Below are 16,872 nucleotides of genomic sequence, written 5' to 3'. Positions count from 1 at the left end.
CTGAGTGCATAGTTTTCTAACAAAATTGTGTTTCTTGTAGGCAGGATTTCATTATACTGTTTGCTTAAATAACATGAGCATGAGCTTTAATTTGTGCAAGATTTCAAAAAGCTGATACACAATTTCAAAAAGTGAGAGGTGTGGGGATGTAGGGAAGAGCAACTAAAATAACCCATTCTTCTTTGCCACAATTACCTCTGTGCTAAAGAATTGTTCCAAGAAATTAAAATTTGGGGCATTGAAGACACTTAACAAAGAAAATGCAATAATTGTAAACCACCAGTCGGTCAACTTCAAACACATAATAGATTCTATATTTAATTAAGTCAATGAAATAACAGTGTGAGCAGTTCCCAAGTGCCTGTTTGTCTAATGCTGAAGAGCCCCATGGCTTGGCTAATGTCTGTTGCTTATGAGTAGTGAGTAGAAGAGCTTGTCAACTTCTGTGGATTCATAGTTCTTAACTCAATGGTTTGTTTATGAAACAGAGCTAAGGTGTTTATTTAGCAGCAACCATTTCAACTTTATCCTTGTAGCTACTAAGTGAAACTCTTGGGCCTAAGGTTATTTGAGATAAGTATTCCTTTTATGTGCTTATTCTTTTAAGAAGAAAGTTTAACAAAGAAATCCCAAGGGCTGATGGAGTGATTCAAGTGGTAGAGTGCCTGCCTAGCAAGCATGAGGCCCCAGTACCTCCAGAAAAAAACCAAGAAAGAAATCCCTGGTAGGCAAGAACAGGATAGCTACTGCCTATTAGCCAAAATTATGGAGAATATTGGACCTGGTTTGCTTTTCTTCATCCTTTTTTGAAGTTTGATTTTGAGATAGGATCTCCCTATCTAGTGTAGGCTGGCCTCAAACTCATGATCCTCCTGCCTCAGTTTCCTGAGTACTGGAATTATTGGTATGCACCACCATGCCTGACTTCTTCATACTTGTTGAGGTGAATATACATTTAGCCTTCTGTATCAGTAGGTTCTGCATCCACAGATTCAACCAAACTGTAGGCCTATACTGAACACATAAAGGCTTTTTCCTTCATCATTATTCCCTAGACAATACAGCGTAACAACTATTTATATAGCATTTGTGTTGTATTAGTTATTACAGGTAATCTAGAGATTATTTAAAAGGTACAGGAGTATATAGGTTATATACAAATACTATGCCATTTTCATATAAGAGACTTGAACATCCAAGGATTTTGATACACAAGTTAGAGCCTGGAACCCATGTACCACAGATACTGAGGTCTATGCGTAGGTGATAGAGGAATATTTTAAGGAGTAAAACGGTACTTTTCTACCACTTCTAATATATTTTTGATGTTTTAGAAGAAAATTTTATATTAAAAATAAATAATGTTAATACAGAAAATTATTTCTTGAGAACTTGAGTACTAGAACCAAGTACTGTGAAGACTATAGAAAAAACAAAGTATAAAACTTGCTAACAGGAAAATTGCCTTTAAGATACTGATTTGGAGCAGCAGAGAATAAAAGACAATATTTTATATTAATATAGTTAATAGTATATAATATCTAGCATAATAATATATCAATATTTAATTGTATAGTACAGATTAGAAGTGGCTGTGAAAGTGTTCAGAGAAAAGAGAAGCCATAAAGGCTTGAACATTCAAGGTTATTACCATGGGAGTTGGAACTTGGCTTGAACCTTGAAGGCTATTTAGAATTTAAATTAGGGAGAGGAAGCACGTGAACCATGGAAGCAAAAAAAGAGCCAAAATGGCAATGAAGTGAAAGAATCACTATGAGGATGATTTCAAAGGAGCAAATGGTAAGACTGAGGGACCATCTGGTTTTAAGCAAGGTGCAAAAAATAGGAGAGAAAGGTACAAAGATTATATTAAGGTCTAGGTTAAAGAAGAAAGTAATGTACATTGCCAGAGATGAAGAGTTTTAAGGGAAGAACTGGTTACAAGAAAGGATAATGATAATTTTAGACATTTCATTTGAAATTGTATTATTTTGTGGCAAGATACATAAATGGAAGCTTTCAGTATGCAGTTAGACATATACATATTTTCAAACATGCTCTAGTCTTATTAGAGATAATGGATCTAATGGTCATCAGAGTAAGACGTATTGTCAAAGCTACTAAATACAGATGAATTGTTAGAGTTCCTTTAGAAAGAGAAGCAGATAAACTAAAGCTAGTTGCTGAATGCAGAGTCTTTGAGCCCTATACTAGAGTTTTAATAATTGGATTCTTAACATTTCTGTAAAGTGACCCAAAGCCCATAGTGTCCTAAATCAGATGTATCAAACTGTACAGTAGCTTATTATTTAGCAAACTTTTATTAAACACTTACTAGATTTCATTATGCTCTTAGGTATAATGGAAAACAGCAAAATAAATAGTCTGCAATTTCTCAAGAAGTTTAATACAGGACAGAAAGGACTTAGGGGTCAGCATTTGAATTTTAGTTCCTCCCACTTCTTAACTAGGTGGATACATGACTTTGGTCCAGTCATTTAATTAATTTCTTTTTAAATTTTTTTTCTAAATGTCAGCCTCCTTGTCCGAAAAATGGGGATGACAATACTTCTCTCGAAGGCCTTTAAAGTTTCGAAGTAATGTAGTACTAAGTAACTACATTACTTAGCACAGTGTCTAGCTTGGTAAGTACATAGTTATTGGTAGCTGTTATTGTTATTGCCTTCCTCGCATGGAGTTCTCAGTAAATGTTTTTTCCTTTTTGTTTATAACCTGTCTATCATCCACTAACATAAAATTGTAGTCACTAAGATACGATATCTATTGAGGGGTATTAAGGTCTCCCACTATCACTGTTAGCGAGGTTAGCCAGACTCAGAAGACCAAAAATCGTATGTTCTCCCTCATATGCGGTCTTTGGATCTAGGGCAAATACAGCAGTGTTGTAGGACTTGGGTCACATGACAAGGGGAGAACATATACGGGAGGTATGGGGTTAGATAGAAAACCGAAAACATGAAAGCATTTGATGTCCCCACTCTAGAAGAATTAATACAGAAACTTTAAAGCGACAGAGGTCAACACGAGAAGGGAACAGGAACCAGTGTAAAGATCAGTTGGAGATGAATCAACCTGGGTTATAACACATTTGTACGTGAAAGCAATGCTAGGAATCTCTCTGTATAGTTATCCTTATCTCAACTAGCAAAACCGCTTTTTCTTTCTTATTGCTTATTTCTACTCTTCAACGGAGCAGAACAGATTCTGCCTGGAAGTGAGGGGAGAGGGAGAGAGGGGGGTGGAGGCGGGGCGGGGGGTGGCAGGAGGGAGAAATGACCCAAACAGTGTATGCACATGTGAATAAATGAGTAAAAAAGATATGATATTATCCAGCATTCAGAAAGTGACTGTTGTCCCTGCTGAAGTCAAAAAGTAGGTGAGCAAAGGCTCATAAAATTCATTTTGAGACCAGAGGCATGGCTCAAGCAGTAGAACACCTGCTTTGCAAGCATGAAGCCCTGAGTTCAAACTCTAGTCCCACCAAAAACATAAAATTCTTTTTGACTTCTTATTACAGATTTTAGTGAGCATACTGGAAGAAAAAGTCTTAGAGACTGGGATCTCTTCTCAACATTGGTTGAGCACATGAAAGCCATTCATAAAGATGAACCCTTGAATATCTGAAGAGTAACTGGTCATGAAGTTATCAAACTATAGTTCCACAGGTTACATCATGGGGGAGGGGGTACTTTTTATTAGGAATATTCTCATACATGCACAAACGTAGAAAGAATAGTATAATGCATTCTCACATACTACCACACATAATCCAGCTCCAGTGGTTATCAACTAAAGTAGGTTTTAACAAAGAAACATTGTAGTCAAAAGTTACATCATTTCCAGCTCTATTATAAAATTTGTTTCTTAAATTTACTGGTTTTTAATCCTGTATCATGGGTGCAGTAAGAATCCCACTTTAACATTTGCTCTTGTTAAGCTTCTTTTACTATATCATATAAAATTTTATTCTGGATATGTATTTTCAATTTAATGTTATTTTTAGGATTTCTGTATCTGTTTTTTAAATTAAGTTTTGTTTTTAACTGTACATAAAACATAAAAAACATACATATTCAGGACATATTTTTAAATCAAAAGGTAAAAAGAAAAGTGCATGGGTTTGTAATGTGTTTTTAAGAAAAGAAAATGGTCAAATATACTGGATAGAAAACATTTTGTTCTCTTTGTTTTTAAGGTTTGGCTTGAGCAACAAGTTTGATACTGAATTTCCCTCAGTTCTAACAGGGAAGGTAAGTGAGAGTTTGCTTTGAACTTTCCAATTCTAATGCACTATTTTATGACTTACTCAGTGTTATGACAAATGCTTTGACTCAGTGGTAATAAAGTCAAATAACAGGTGACCTCCATACTTGAAAGGTGTGTTTGTCTCCATGACTACCAACCTCTGACCAGTTATTATGTCTATTGTTCATTAATGCTGGCCATTATTTATTTATCTGTCCAGCTTTTCCAGTTTTGCCTTTTTCCCCAGTATCTATAATTGTTTTCATTTAAGTCAGTATTTTTCAGTGTTTTGTTACCAAAGTGATTTTAACTGTATCATTCTATTACTTTTAAATAACATAGTATAGTTTGTTTTACAGGAACAGCATCAAATTTTGGTTAGACATTTTCTGTCTTTTAAATAATTTTGAGTTTCTAAATTGGACTTACAGCAATAAATCACTACCTTTCTATTTCCTGGTTCTTCTACATTCAGTAGTGTATTCTGTTATTCAACATTGAGGCTCAAAATTCATACTTCCCAGGATTCAGAACTGTAACTCTAGAGACAGTAATGATTATACATAATACCACTGTCTTATATGCTAGAAATTTGCTCTAAGTGAGTAGATTTCAGGTTCTGTTAACACAAAAGAAAAGGTAACTATGTAAGGATACTCATATGTTAATGTACTTGACAATGGTAATCATTTCACCGTGTATATCAATATCAAAACATTATGTTGAGCCTCTCATGGTGGAGCAGGTCTGTAATCCCAACTGAAATAGGAGAAGCATGAGTTCTAGGCCAGCCTCGGATACATAGTGAGTATGAGACACTGTCTCAAAAAAAATTCCATTCCCTAAAGGGCTTTTATACTATTTTGGTGTTAATTTTTTGCATATCACTAGAAAATCAAGATACAAATCATTGGAAATAGTATTTATAAGAAATGGTAGAGATAAGCACATTGATAATTATATTTTGCCTAAAACAATTCTACAAATATATATATATATATATATATATGTATATATATAATTATTGCCTTTAATAGAAAAGGAGAATGAGATGGATGAGGCTGTTTCTGGATATTTTTTAGTCTTCTTTTAATTTTGAACTATGTGACTGAATTACCTTTTGAACCTTAATTTCCTTTTAATTTGTTCTCTCTCATTGGAAAGTCTTTGAGAATGGGATAACATATTTCTACTCATATCACCTCTTTTTTATCAATGATGTATTTTCCTGCCATTTACTGCCCTTACTTTTGGCCTAACTCCAGTCTTCCCACCAGCCACTTGAGGGGTTGAGGAAAAAGAAAAAAATAATAATAATTAGCAGACTTACTTCTTTTTTCAAGAAGTATCTCTGAGATCATAAGAAATTCTATTTAATTTAACTCTGAAAGGTAATTTATACTTTGTTTGCCTCATTTTCCCCTTGAAAAATGGGAGCCAGTTTGACACAGAATAGAGTAGTTAAATAAGATTTGTAGTCAAATCTGGATTACAATCCAAGTTCTGTCACTTACTGGCTATGTGGTCACTTTTGAGCCTTGGTTCTTACGTGAAAAATAGAGGTGATGCTCACTTCTTGTTTTAAGATCACATGAGAGAGTATATATGCAGTCCTAGTGCATTCTCAGATACTTGTTAACTTCCCCATGTTATTCTTCTCAGTGTCTCCCAGTTTCAACTTGATTGCTTTTCCAGTTTACTCACTAGCTCTCTGTTTTTAATTGTTTTACTTCTTTTTCTTTATCTGAGTAATGATTTATTCTCTGGTCCCACTGCTAATTTGTTCTGTTCACTGGTGACCCTTTCTCTGTCTTCTGAGGTATAATGTCAATTTTTTCCATAGAAAATTAAACAAAGTTAGCATTTGAAAATATGTGGCCATTTAATTTTTTAGCATACAAAAAAAAAACCCTTTGGTGTGAAACTTTGGCCTCAGTTTCTAGTATATTGTACCTTCCTATCCTGAAGTATTCTAAATACTTCATCAGTTGAAGCAGTAGCTTAGAATTAGATTCATTTTATATAAATTAGTCAAAAATATTTTCTCAAAATGCATAAAATAGTGATGGAAATATCTCTTGAATAATAACATTAGTTAAAAAAAGATGGTAACTTTAATACTAAGATTAAAGAGAATGTAATATCGCTAATAGAACGTATATTCTTTATATTTCCTTTGATGCTACTACCGTGTGTTGTCTGGAAAGTTACATTGAGCTTTAGAATTGGCTTGGGTTTTTAAAATTTTGAATTATAGGTCCAAGAAATTCTAGAATAACTTTAAAAATATCAGTGAATATAGTTCCCGACATAATCCATTTTTTAAGTTAGTCTGTTTTATGTGCTCAGGTAATGTTTGGAATATCTTTTCACACATCCTCATTTCTTTCCAAGCTTTCTAGAACTAAAAATTTCACTGACCCAAAAGATAGTAAAATTTTTAAAACTGGAGGAGTAAGAGTGGTAAGCTGCTTTTGGTGTGCATTCACACAACCTAAATGATCTACATAGGAGCTGTTCTTAAAGACATCCATTCTTTTCAGGTGACCATCTTTATAGCACATATAATGATGTATGATATTTATTCAAGTGTGTATTACTTATTATACAAATTTTATCATGTATTGGATAATGAATAAATGACACTGATGTTTTTCTTGGTGTATATTTGGTAATGAGAAAAACACTAAGAAAATGCTAAAAGTCTGATATTTACTTATTTTGGTACTGGGGATCAAACCCAGGGTCTTAAGCATGATAAGCATGCACTCTACAACTGAGCCGCATCTCTAGCCCCTGAAGGTCTGATTTTTTAAAGTTAGCTGGTTATAACATTAGTTTCATTCATTTTTTTCTTTAATAAGAAAATCTTTCTTAAGTAGGTACTGTTTCATTTGTGTAGTTAATTTGAATTATCAAAAAGCTTCTCTAGTAACTGGGGAGAAAATACCTTAAGAGTGTGAAAAAATTAAAATAAAAAAGGTCTGAATCCCAGACTTAATATTCCTGTGTTAAACTATTTAGAAATGAGTAAGTGCAGCATCTAAAATAGAAAAAAAACTTCCCTTTGTAAAATCAGTCTTCCAGCATGAATTAGATTCTACTAGCTTTTAGCCTCCCTAAGGTAAGCAAAATTGCATGAATTCCCAAAACCTAAAAGGTCCTTTTGACAAGACTTGTGGCTCAGTATTGTTTTTTGCTTCTTTTATGTTAATGCTTACAATGCAAAAACTAAGGTAATCTTTTATAAAGTGCAGAAAAGACTGCTTTCCCTGTTTCACTAAAGATAAGTCCTCCTATCATGATAGGACATACCAAGCAGGTATATGCTCACAGATTCTGGTGACCAGAAAATTAGACAACCACAGAACTTTAGAAAAGAAATTAAAGCTTCCAGCCCTCAGCTTGAAATAATTAAATGGTGTTATGAGGAGATTAGTGTTCAGTGTTGGGAGTCACAAGTCATAAAAATTGACCTTTCCTATTGTGATCCAATATGACAAGTGATTGATAGGGTTGTGTTCCCCACAACTGAAGGAGGCAAATCAGTCCTGCTGGGGTTTGCTTAGATTTTCTTCTGTTTGCAGAGCCTCCTGCATCCTGTTATAAAATATTATGACCCTTTCCCCCACCTTTATGATGTGGTTTTCTTTTTTCTTTCCAAGAGAGTCAAAAGGAATGAAATGTTTCTTTACAACCAACGGTTCAGCTAGAAAGTAAGGGGCTTCCACCTAGCCTTCATTACTAGAGATACTCAATTATATGGAAGTGAATGAGTAAAATGTTATTAACTCTGTTTCTACACAGTTAACTAAACATTTCTTTGACATTGTTTAAAATTGAGAGTTAACTAGTTCTCATTTCCTATGCCTTTATCTCTGTTTTATGACTTTCACTGTTATTCAAATACAGGGTTGGGTTTTTTTTCAAAGACAATCCTGGCCTCTTTTTAAAGTCAAAATGTAGATTTTACTTTGTTGTTTGAAATTCCACTAAAACTTTCTTTTCAGTATCTTTGTCTTATGATCAAGCATTTGAATTCTCATTTTTAGTAACTTGAATATTTTAGTTTTTAGTTTGTTGATGGTAAGAGACTATAAAATGAGATTATTTGTTAAAAGTGGAAGGTGTTGGTGGGAAAGAAGGAAAAGTGCCAAATTTAAAGAATGTTATTATTTTTACTTCCAGGAAGACAAGTTTTATAACTACTTTTATATACCTTGGAATAAAGCATTCACAGTGTTTTAAATCAAAAGCCTCTTTCCATTCATTCTCTAGCTTTAGTCTCTCGGCCACCCATTCATCCCTAATAGAAGCAGAAGCAAAATTTTAATTGTAAGCCTCCTTATAAACATATTTTTCTTTTACACTGACTCATTTGCACATTTAGCCTCACCCTTCACTTTTAATTTCTCATCTCTGCTTATGTACTCACTTTTAAATAAAATTTTCTGATTACAAGCTCTTAAACTTGTTAATGGGCAGAGTTAATAATTTTAGGACTCACATGAGTTTATCTCATAATTTGCCATATTTTGAAATGTGTTATTGATTCTGGATGCACAACTTAAAGAAATTTGATAGTAATGTTGTGTTACAGATTAAAGCTAAACATATTTTTCTTTATTTTAAATTCTATTTTGTTACTCAGTGATTCCCTAGGAAAAAAGAAGTTGAATATTGCTGTTTTGGAGAGGAAAATCTTTTTTTTTTGGCAGTACTTGAGTTTGAACTCAGGCTTTTGCACTTGCTAGGCAGGGGCTCTACCACTTGAGCCACACCTCCAGCCCTTTTTGCTCTTACTATTTTTGAGAGAGAGTCTCACATTGATGCCTGGGATCACGATCCTCCTATTTACACTTCCTGCTGTAGCTGGGATGATAGGCACAGGTCACCACTCTCAGCCTGATCTGTTGGGCTCCCAAACCTTTTTTTCTTTTTGGCTGGGGCTGGCCTGGAACTACAATTCTCCTAATCTCTGCCTCCGAGTAGCTAGAATTACAAGCCTGAGCCACCAGTGCCCACCTGGAGAGGTAAATCTTTAGATTATAACTTGACACCTTGTTTTTTAGAAGAACTTCTACAGGTTTGGGCTGTATCTCAGTGGCAGGACATTTGTTTAACATAGGCAAGGCCCTGGGTTCAGTCCCCAGCACAGAGAAGAGAAGAGAGGGGAGTGAAGGAAGAGAGGAGGAAAGGGGAAGGCTGGGAAGAGGAGGGGAGGATAGGATCTCAAAAGAATTGAAAAACTGAAGAGCATTTAATCTACATTCCAAATGTAGCAGATTATCTTTTTTTGGTTTTTTTTGTTTATAATATAATATATAGCAAGAATTGTATATTAATAATTACCCCTTGCCTTCGGATGAGAATCCACGCAAAAGAGAGCATTTCTTGTCTTTCTCCAAATCTACTCTGAGACATGATTTACAAACTTCCCTTTCCAAAGTATTCCAGTCAGGATGTTCTTTCTAAGGTATAATTTCCATTCCCAGTGAGTATATAAAACAAAGATTATTATTCCATTTTATAGGAAACTGAAACTTAGAAAAACTCAATCATTTTTCCTGGGATTTTTCAGTTAGTAAGAACTAGAATCCAGATCGCTAGATTTATTATGTAAGAGTCTAGCTTGTTAGTATCTTCTATTTTCAGTTATGAGGCATGATTCTCTGAACTTATTTTCATATTTACCCCGGATATTTTGTCACTTAGCTGGAATTCTTTGTGCAGACTGACAGTCATTGTACAATGTACATGGAGAAATAAAATTAGTTTGTCTTATGTAAACAAAGTTTTTGAGCCTCACAATTTCACAATTGTTGATTGTTAGGACAAAAATTACATTCATGGGCTAAGCAATTAACCTTATTTAGTGACACAGACAATTCTAATAATACTTATATATAGTTAATATTTTAATCATGATAGTGCTAAATTCTGTTGTGTAATAGTATCTGCTAATAGGTATGTTTTGTAGTGTTAATGTAATAAATTGATTCCACTAGTACAATTTTTTAAGAGTAAAGTGCTATATTTGTGATACTTAACAGATTAATGGGGCTTTTATTTTACAACAGCTTACTTTTCCTAACAATAACATACTTACTGCTTTTACAGCCAAATACTGAAAATTTTCCCATAAATTTTATAGTGTGAAGATTTCTAAATAAAGGGGAATCATTTTTTAATCTAGGAATGTTATTTCACTGAAAACAAACTATTTTAGTACTCCTTTTAATATAACATTCAGGCTGAATTTTTGTATAAATGTAATTATGCAGGTCATGCTCAGGCCTTTGAACTTGACTTTGTCATTGTTTATAGAGGGACACAAACAGCCACTTTCAGGAACAGAGATAGTAACTAAAAATATTAAATTTGTTTATTTAATGACCTTTCAACTTTCAGAACTTACAGCAGTTATGATTCCAATTTGTGCTGAATATTAAGATAGCTTTGAATATAATTACCAAGCATTGTCTTTTGTAAGTATATTTACCTGCAAACAATGACAAACCTTAAATTGTTTTATTGCAATTTTTCCAGGGAGAAAAAGTTTAAGAATTGCCTTTTAAAAAGTAATCTAGGAGTATTTCCAAAATCTAATTTTAATTCCATTTCCTCTGGTAGTACTTGGATCTTTATTCTTGACTTATGAGTCTAACCTTATTCTACTTGAAGTCAGAGTGCCTGAAGTCTAAGAGCAATATTGACTTAATGACAATATTTAGTAAAGAAACTGTTTGGTGGATATCCATACCATCAGTTTTATTGCTGACATTTTATTGTTGGTCATTTCAGAAGACTTTGTGAATATTAAGCTATGTTCTGTGAATATGAAATTATATTGTTTTACTTTCTAATGTCGTCAAAGAATGTATAATATATTTATGGGGGATGGGAAAGAAATATATTGAGACATTTGTAATTCCTTAAGACATTTTCTTCAGGGTTAAAGGTAAATAGTGGGAGACTGCCCACAAACTGTTAAAAGATAGTACCCTTGTTGTAGGTGGCTCCAGAAGAATTTAAGACCAGCATTGGCCGTGTGAATGCATGTTTGAAAAAGGCTCTCCCAGTCAATGTGAAATGGCTCCTGTGTGGATGTCTCTGCTGTTGTTGCACACTGGGTTGCAGCCTGTGGCCCGTTATTTGTCTCAACAAAAGAGTGAGTATAACCACTCTATTGTAAAGCTATAATAAGAGCTGACACTTACTGTACACTTACTGTGTGCTAGAACTCTTTTTGTGTACTTCACATGATTTATTTAATTCCCATAATAATGCTAAACTTATTTTAGAGATAAAGACACTCGGGGGAGAGAAATTAAGTCATATGTCCCATCTTTATATACTTTATCACTTAATATGAGTTTCTATCACTTAATATGAGTTTCCATCATTTTAAATAAATGCAATGAAACTGAAGTGCTTAAGTAAATATGATTGTAGGTAGACAATTTTTTCTTTTTATAAAACCTGAAGCTATGACTTAAAGTATTTCCAAGCTATAGGTATATGTGAGAGCTTATGATTTGAAGGCAGAAGACAGAGTAACCTACAAAGTGGGGAGGAAGGAGATTCTTTTTTTGAACATATTACAATAACATTATAACATAACATTAGTTATGTCATGAATTTAAGGCTACTGTCTTAACCTTGTCTTCTTTAAAATTTCATTTTGTCTCCAGAAAGTTTCCCTACCCTCAGTGGAAAGACATCTTTAAAATTGTGATTGAAGCCAATGAGTAAAACTAATTCACTTCACCCAAAGTTCTATTCCCAGTACCACATTAATGATTTCACTTAAACTTTTAAATAATGATTAGCCTGTTCGATTTAAAATTGCTGTACCTTGTGGAAGAATAATTAGTGGTACAGTTGTTTCATTAAGGTCAAAAATATTCCCAAGAAACACTCATTATTTTTCCTCTCCATTTTACTCCTATTTTCTTCTGTGTGTACTTTAAAAAGACAAATAATAAAATACTGCCAACCTTATGACTTTTTGAATAGAAAAATTAAGCATTTTATTCATTCCCTTGGTAACGACCATTAGGTCAGAACTTTACTTTAAATATAGCTTAATTTGTTTGTCAAAGCATGTACATTATTCTTAACTGGCTTTCTGTAAGATAAAAAAAGCTGACAGCATAAATTTCTTTTCTTAATTGTCATGTCTTTTAAAAGTTATAATCAATAACTCCTACCCATCTCCACTATTTTAAAAGCCTCAGTGTGAATTAATCATGATTTGGATTTCCCATCATGTAAGTATAGCCAATCTCAATTACTTAAAAACAGATTTTTTGGTTTTAATATTATCCAGAATCTTTCTTCTTTGATGACCTATGTATGCTTTGCCTCTTCCTCAATACCTCTACCAGAGGACCTGAAATAAGGAGAAGGATTTTTTTCAATCATTTGATTTTACAATAAGCACTTCTAATAGAATATTTAAGGGAAAATAAGGTAATACTGTTATGTTATGATTTCTTCCTGTCTTCTATTACTTTGGTTAATTAAGAATTTATACCAAAGTTGAAGTATTAGTGTATTCTCTTTCACTAATCTTTTAATTTAGAAAAGGTAATTCAGTGCAGATTTGCAAACTGTTGTCCAAGAAGCCAAATCCAGCCCACTCTGTTTTTAAACATTTGAATCAGCTGAACACCCGTGGCTCATGCCTGTAATCCTAGGCAAATAGTCCACAAGACTCTATCTCGAAAAAGCCCATCACAAAAAAGACTTGTGGAGTAGCTCAAGTTGTAGGTCCTGAATTTAAGCCTCAGTACCACAAAAAAAATTTTTTTTGAATCAGTTGTCAGCATTAAAAATCAGAATATTGGGGCTGAGGTATAGCTCAGTGGTAGAGCACTTGCCTGTCATGTGCACATTCCTTAGGTTCTATCCCCAGAACCAAACACAAAAAAACCCATAAAATAATAAAATAAAATGAATATTTAAAATAAAATTTATGATACCCTGCCACTCATAAAATCCAAAGGTCTGGCAGTACTGGATCCACACACCTGTCAACGATAGGTTCTAGCTGAGTGGAGGCTGCCCCCTTTAAGTAGAACGTACAGTTTCCAGTTCACCACAAAATCTTCCAGCATTTACATTATCTGCCTTTCCCTGTAGGCATTGTAGTTCACTGCCCCTGACTTTGTACTTACCATGTTGTCAACACTACACTTGATAATGAAACATGAAGCATATCCTAGTAACCTTGTGCAAGGCACACCCTTCTGAAGCCTCAGTTTTCTCACCTATAAAATTAGGGTGGTACTTAATTTTAAGGTGGTTGTGATGATGATGATATTTAAAGCACCTCAAAATCATCTTAAAATGCAATTTAAGAATTTTTATGTCTTCATTATTGCTATAAATTATATGTTTAATTGGAAAGATGATTAGTATTCATAAAGCCCAAATCCCTTATTTTGCAGGTGTGGAAACAGATCAAGAGAGGGGAAGTGACTTTCCCAGGGCCACATAGCAAATGGCATAGCCATACAAATAATGCTTGTTTTGTTTTTTTCTCTCTAACACTGTATTCTCTCCCTAACGCTGTGTTCTTATCATGTTTCTTTGTCAAATTTCCTATTCCTGAAACAGGAAAACCCACTGGGTTTTAATTATCCAGTAACAATCAGAAATCATTTTCATAAACAGCCAGTTAGTAAATATTTTAGTCTTTGTGGCCCAGGGTTCTTTGTTGCATCTATTTAAGTATGAAGTGCTGTGTTCCCATAAAACTTTACTTACAAAAATAGGCAGCAGAACAGATTTGGCCTAGGGGTTATAGTTTGCTATCCTGCTCTAGCCATCTTTAATTGAGAATCTAGCTCTATTGAAGTCATGTCTGTTTAGCCACAAAATAAAATAGAAATAATATGATTACTCTGTCCTATGTCATAAAGTTGCTATGTAAACCAATTATAAAATGCTTCCAAGAAAAGAAATAATCTTCTTTGTGAGCTATTTTTAATCAGCAAAATTCATAGACATTTTCGCTAATGAGTTAGGTTGAGCTCCCCAAATAACCCTTAGCTCTGGTGGTCCGGAATTCCATAGCAACATAATATGTGAAATTAGGGTTTTCATTTATCTGTTCTTAAATCTACCATTGAAACAACTGTGATATCATAGTCAATTTTTAGGCCTAGTCATGCCACCACCCTTAAGTTTGAAATTATTTTTAACCTTTCCTTTTTTTAGTTTAATATTTGGTAAATAAGAGGAATATTCAGAAGGAAGGGACTATTCTTTGTCTTACAATATGAATATGATTTTGTTTTAGGAGATAGAACTTACAGTTCACTGTTTTATTTGATTCCATGTTTTTGTACCTGATTTTAAAAAGAAGGAAACATAAATGTTAGAAACAAAAGCCTCATCCATACATTATGCCATATGGAAAAGAAAATCAGTCACTGTAATAGGGGACAAATAGTTCTGCTAAGAGTTATACAAATTACATGTAATCTCTATTTAGGTCTTTTATTCACAAAATACATTCTGTGCTCTTGAGTAAAGATAACATGCATAAAGCTGATGCATAACTTGGTCACAGCCTGCCTTTACCATACAGTCTTTGAACCTTTTAATTTTTGTAACAAACTTGAGTCATTTGACTGAATGATAGTGTTTATAACACATAAATACTAAAGACTGGATAAGCTCGCTTCCTTTGTTTTTGTTTTTTTGGTATTTTTTGTCAGTTTTACTGGCCAACAGCTGTACTGCATATAGGATTTTATCCGCTCTACTAAATACAGTGATCAATACAGAGCTAACTGTGATACTTTCCTAGTCAGTTTGACAGTCACTAATCTACATTTAAAAAAAATTTTTTATTCATTTATTCACATGTGCATACATTGTTTGGGCCATTTCTCCCCACTACTCCGGCCCCCTCACTCTCCCCCTACCACCTCGCTTCCAGACAGAACCTTTTCTGCTCTTATCACTAATTTTGTTGAAGAGAAGACATAAGCAATAATAAGAAAGACATCGTTTTTGCTAGTTGAGATAAGGGTAGCTATACAGAGATTCCTAGCATTGCTTCCATGTATAAATGTGTTACAACCCGAATTGATTCTTCTCTACCTGACCTTTTCACTAGTTCCTGATCCCCTTCCCATATTGACCTCTGTCGCGTCCTCTGCAGTGGGGACATCAAACACTTTCAAGTTTTGGGTTTCCTACCTATCCCCATACCTCCTGTATGTGCTCTCCCCTTAGCATGTGACCCAAGTCCAACAACATTGCTGTATTTTCCCTAGACCTAAAGTCCTCATATGAGGGAGAAAATACGATTTTTGGTCTTCTGAGCCTGGCTAACCCGCTCAGAATGATGTTCTGCAAAAAACTGAAACTAGATCCATGTTTATCACCCTTTATTAGTATCAACTCAGAATGGATCAAGGACCTTAATATCAGACCCGAAACTCTGAAGTTAGTACAGGAAAGAGCAGGGAATACTCTGGAAGTAATAGGTATAGGCAAGGACTTCCTCAACAGAACCCCAGCAGTTCAGCAACTAAGAGAAAGGATAAACAAATGGGATGTCATAAAATTAAAAAGCTTCTGCACAACAAAAGAAATGGTCTCTAAACTGAAGAGATCACCCAGACAGTGGGAGAAAATATTTGCCAGCTATACATCAAAGGACTAATAACTAAAATCTACATTTTTAATACTTTATTGACAAATAATTTACATACCACAGACTTCATTCATATTAAGAGGACAATTCATTCAATTTTATTATACTTACAAGCAGTGATGGTATAACCATCACTGCACTCTACTGTTAGAATATTTGTATCATCCTGTAAAGGAAACCTTATGACCATTTGTAGTCACTCATTGTTTCCTCCTCAGTCCTCCCTAAACAACCACTAATCTACTTTCTTTCTTTTATTTCCTTTCTTGGACATTTCATATATTCCATCCATTTAATATATATTCTTTCATGATTAGCTTTGAAACTGAGAATGATTTTTATTTCAGAAAAATACACATAACAAAATTTGCCAGGTAAACCATTTTAAAGTGAACATTTCAGTGGCATTAAGTAGATTGACAGTCTCTATACATGTATGTTATGTATATGTGATATTTTATAATTCAGAATATTATCAAAATTAATTTGTTAAGAGTTTTATTCAATTGGGTTAAAAAATAAGTGCTTTTAAGTCAAGCATGGTGGTACATGCCTGTAATCCCAGCACTCCAGAGGCTGTGGAAAGAGAATTGTGAGTTTAAGGACAAGTTGGACTATAGTGAAACACTGCCTCAAAAAAAAGTACTTTTATAAATTAAATATTCCTAAAGCTCCCAGAAAAATAGAAACTGACCCAAATGCCTTTCAAGTTTACATACCTTGGGTAAACTTTGGTAAGAATACTGTTGGTTCCAAGAGGGAAAAGATGTCTTCAGAATTGCCTGCATTGACTAAGAGAGTCACACAACTTTCTGTATCTAGGTTTACTAACAAAACAAACTCATGTTATCTCTGTTGGAATAAAAGTAGATCCACAATGTTATGCAACCATCACTATGTAGTTTCAGAAGAGTTTAAGAAAGATTGAT

The 16,872-nt window shown here is 33.9% G+C and overlaps 1 protein-coding gene across 1 annotated transcript in view; it reads left to right on the top strand.

Moving 5' to 3' along the window:
- The window catches only part of Chic1 (cysteine rich hydrophobic domain 1), a 46,524-nt gene that overhangs the window by 6,292 nt on the left and 23,360 nt on the right, over positions 1-16,872 (top strand). The window contains exons 2-3 of the mRNA XM_020152128.2: positions 4,217-4,271; positions 11,282-11,437. Of these exons, the coding sequence (XP_020007717.1) occupies positions 4,217-4,271; positions 11,282-11,437 (211 nt within the window). The remainder of the gene's footprint in view (positions 1-4,216; positions 4,272-11,281; positions 11,438-16,872) is intronic.

This window comes from Castor canadensis, chromosome X, assembly GCF_047511655.1.
Source record: "Castor canadensis chromosome X, mCasCan1.hap1v2, whole genome shotgun sequence".
NCBI classification, from domain to species: Eukaryota; Metazoa; Chordata; class Mammalia; order Rodentia; family Castoridae; genus Castor; species Castor canadensis.
Note: the sequence above shows the minus strand (reverse complement) of the source record. Positions and strands in the feature narration are given on the sequence as shown.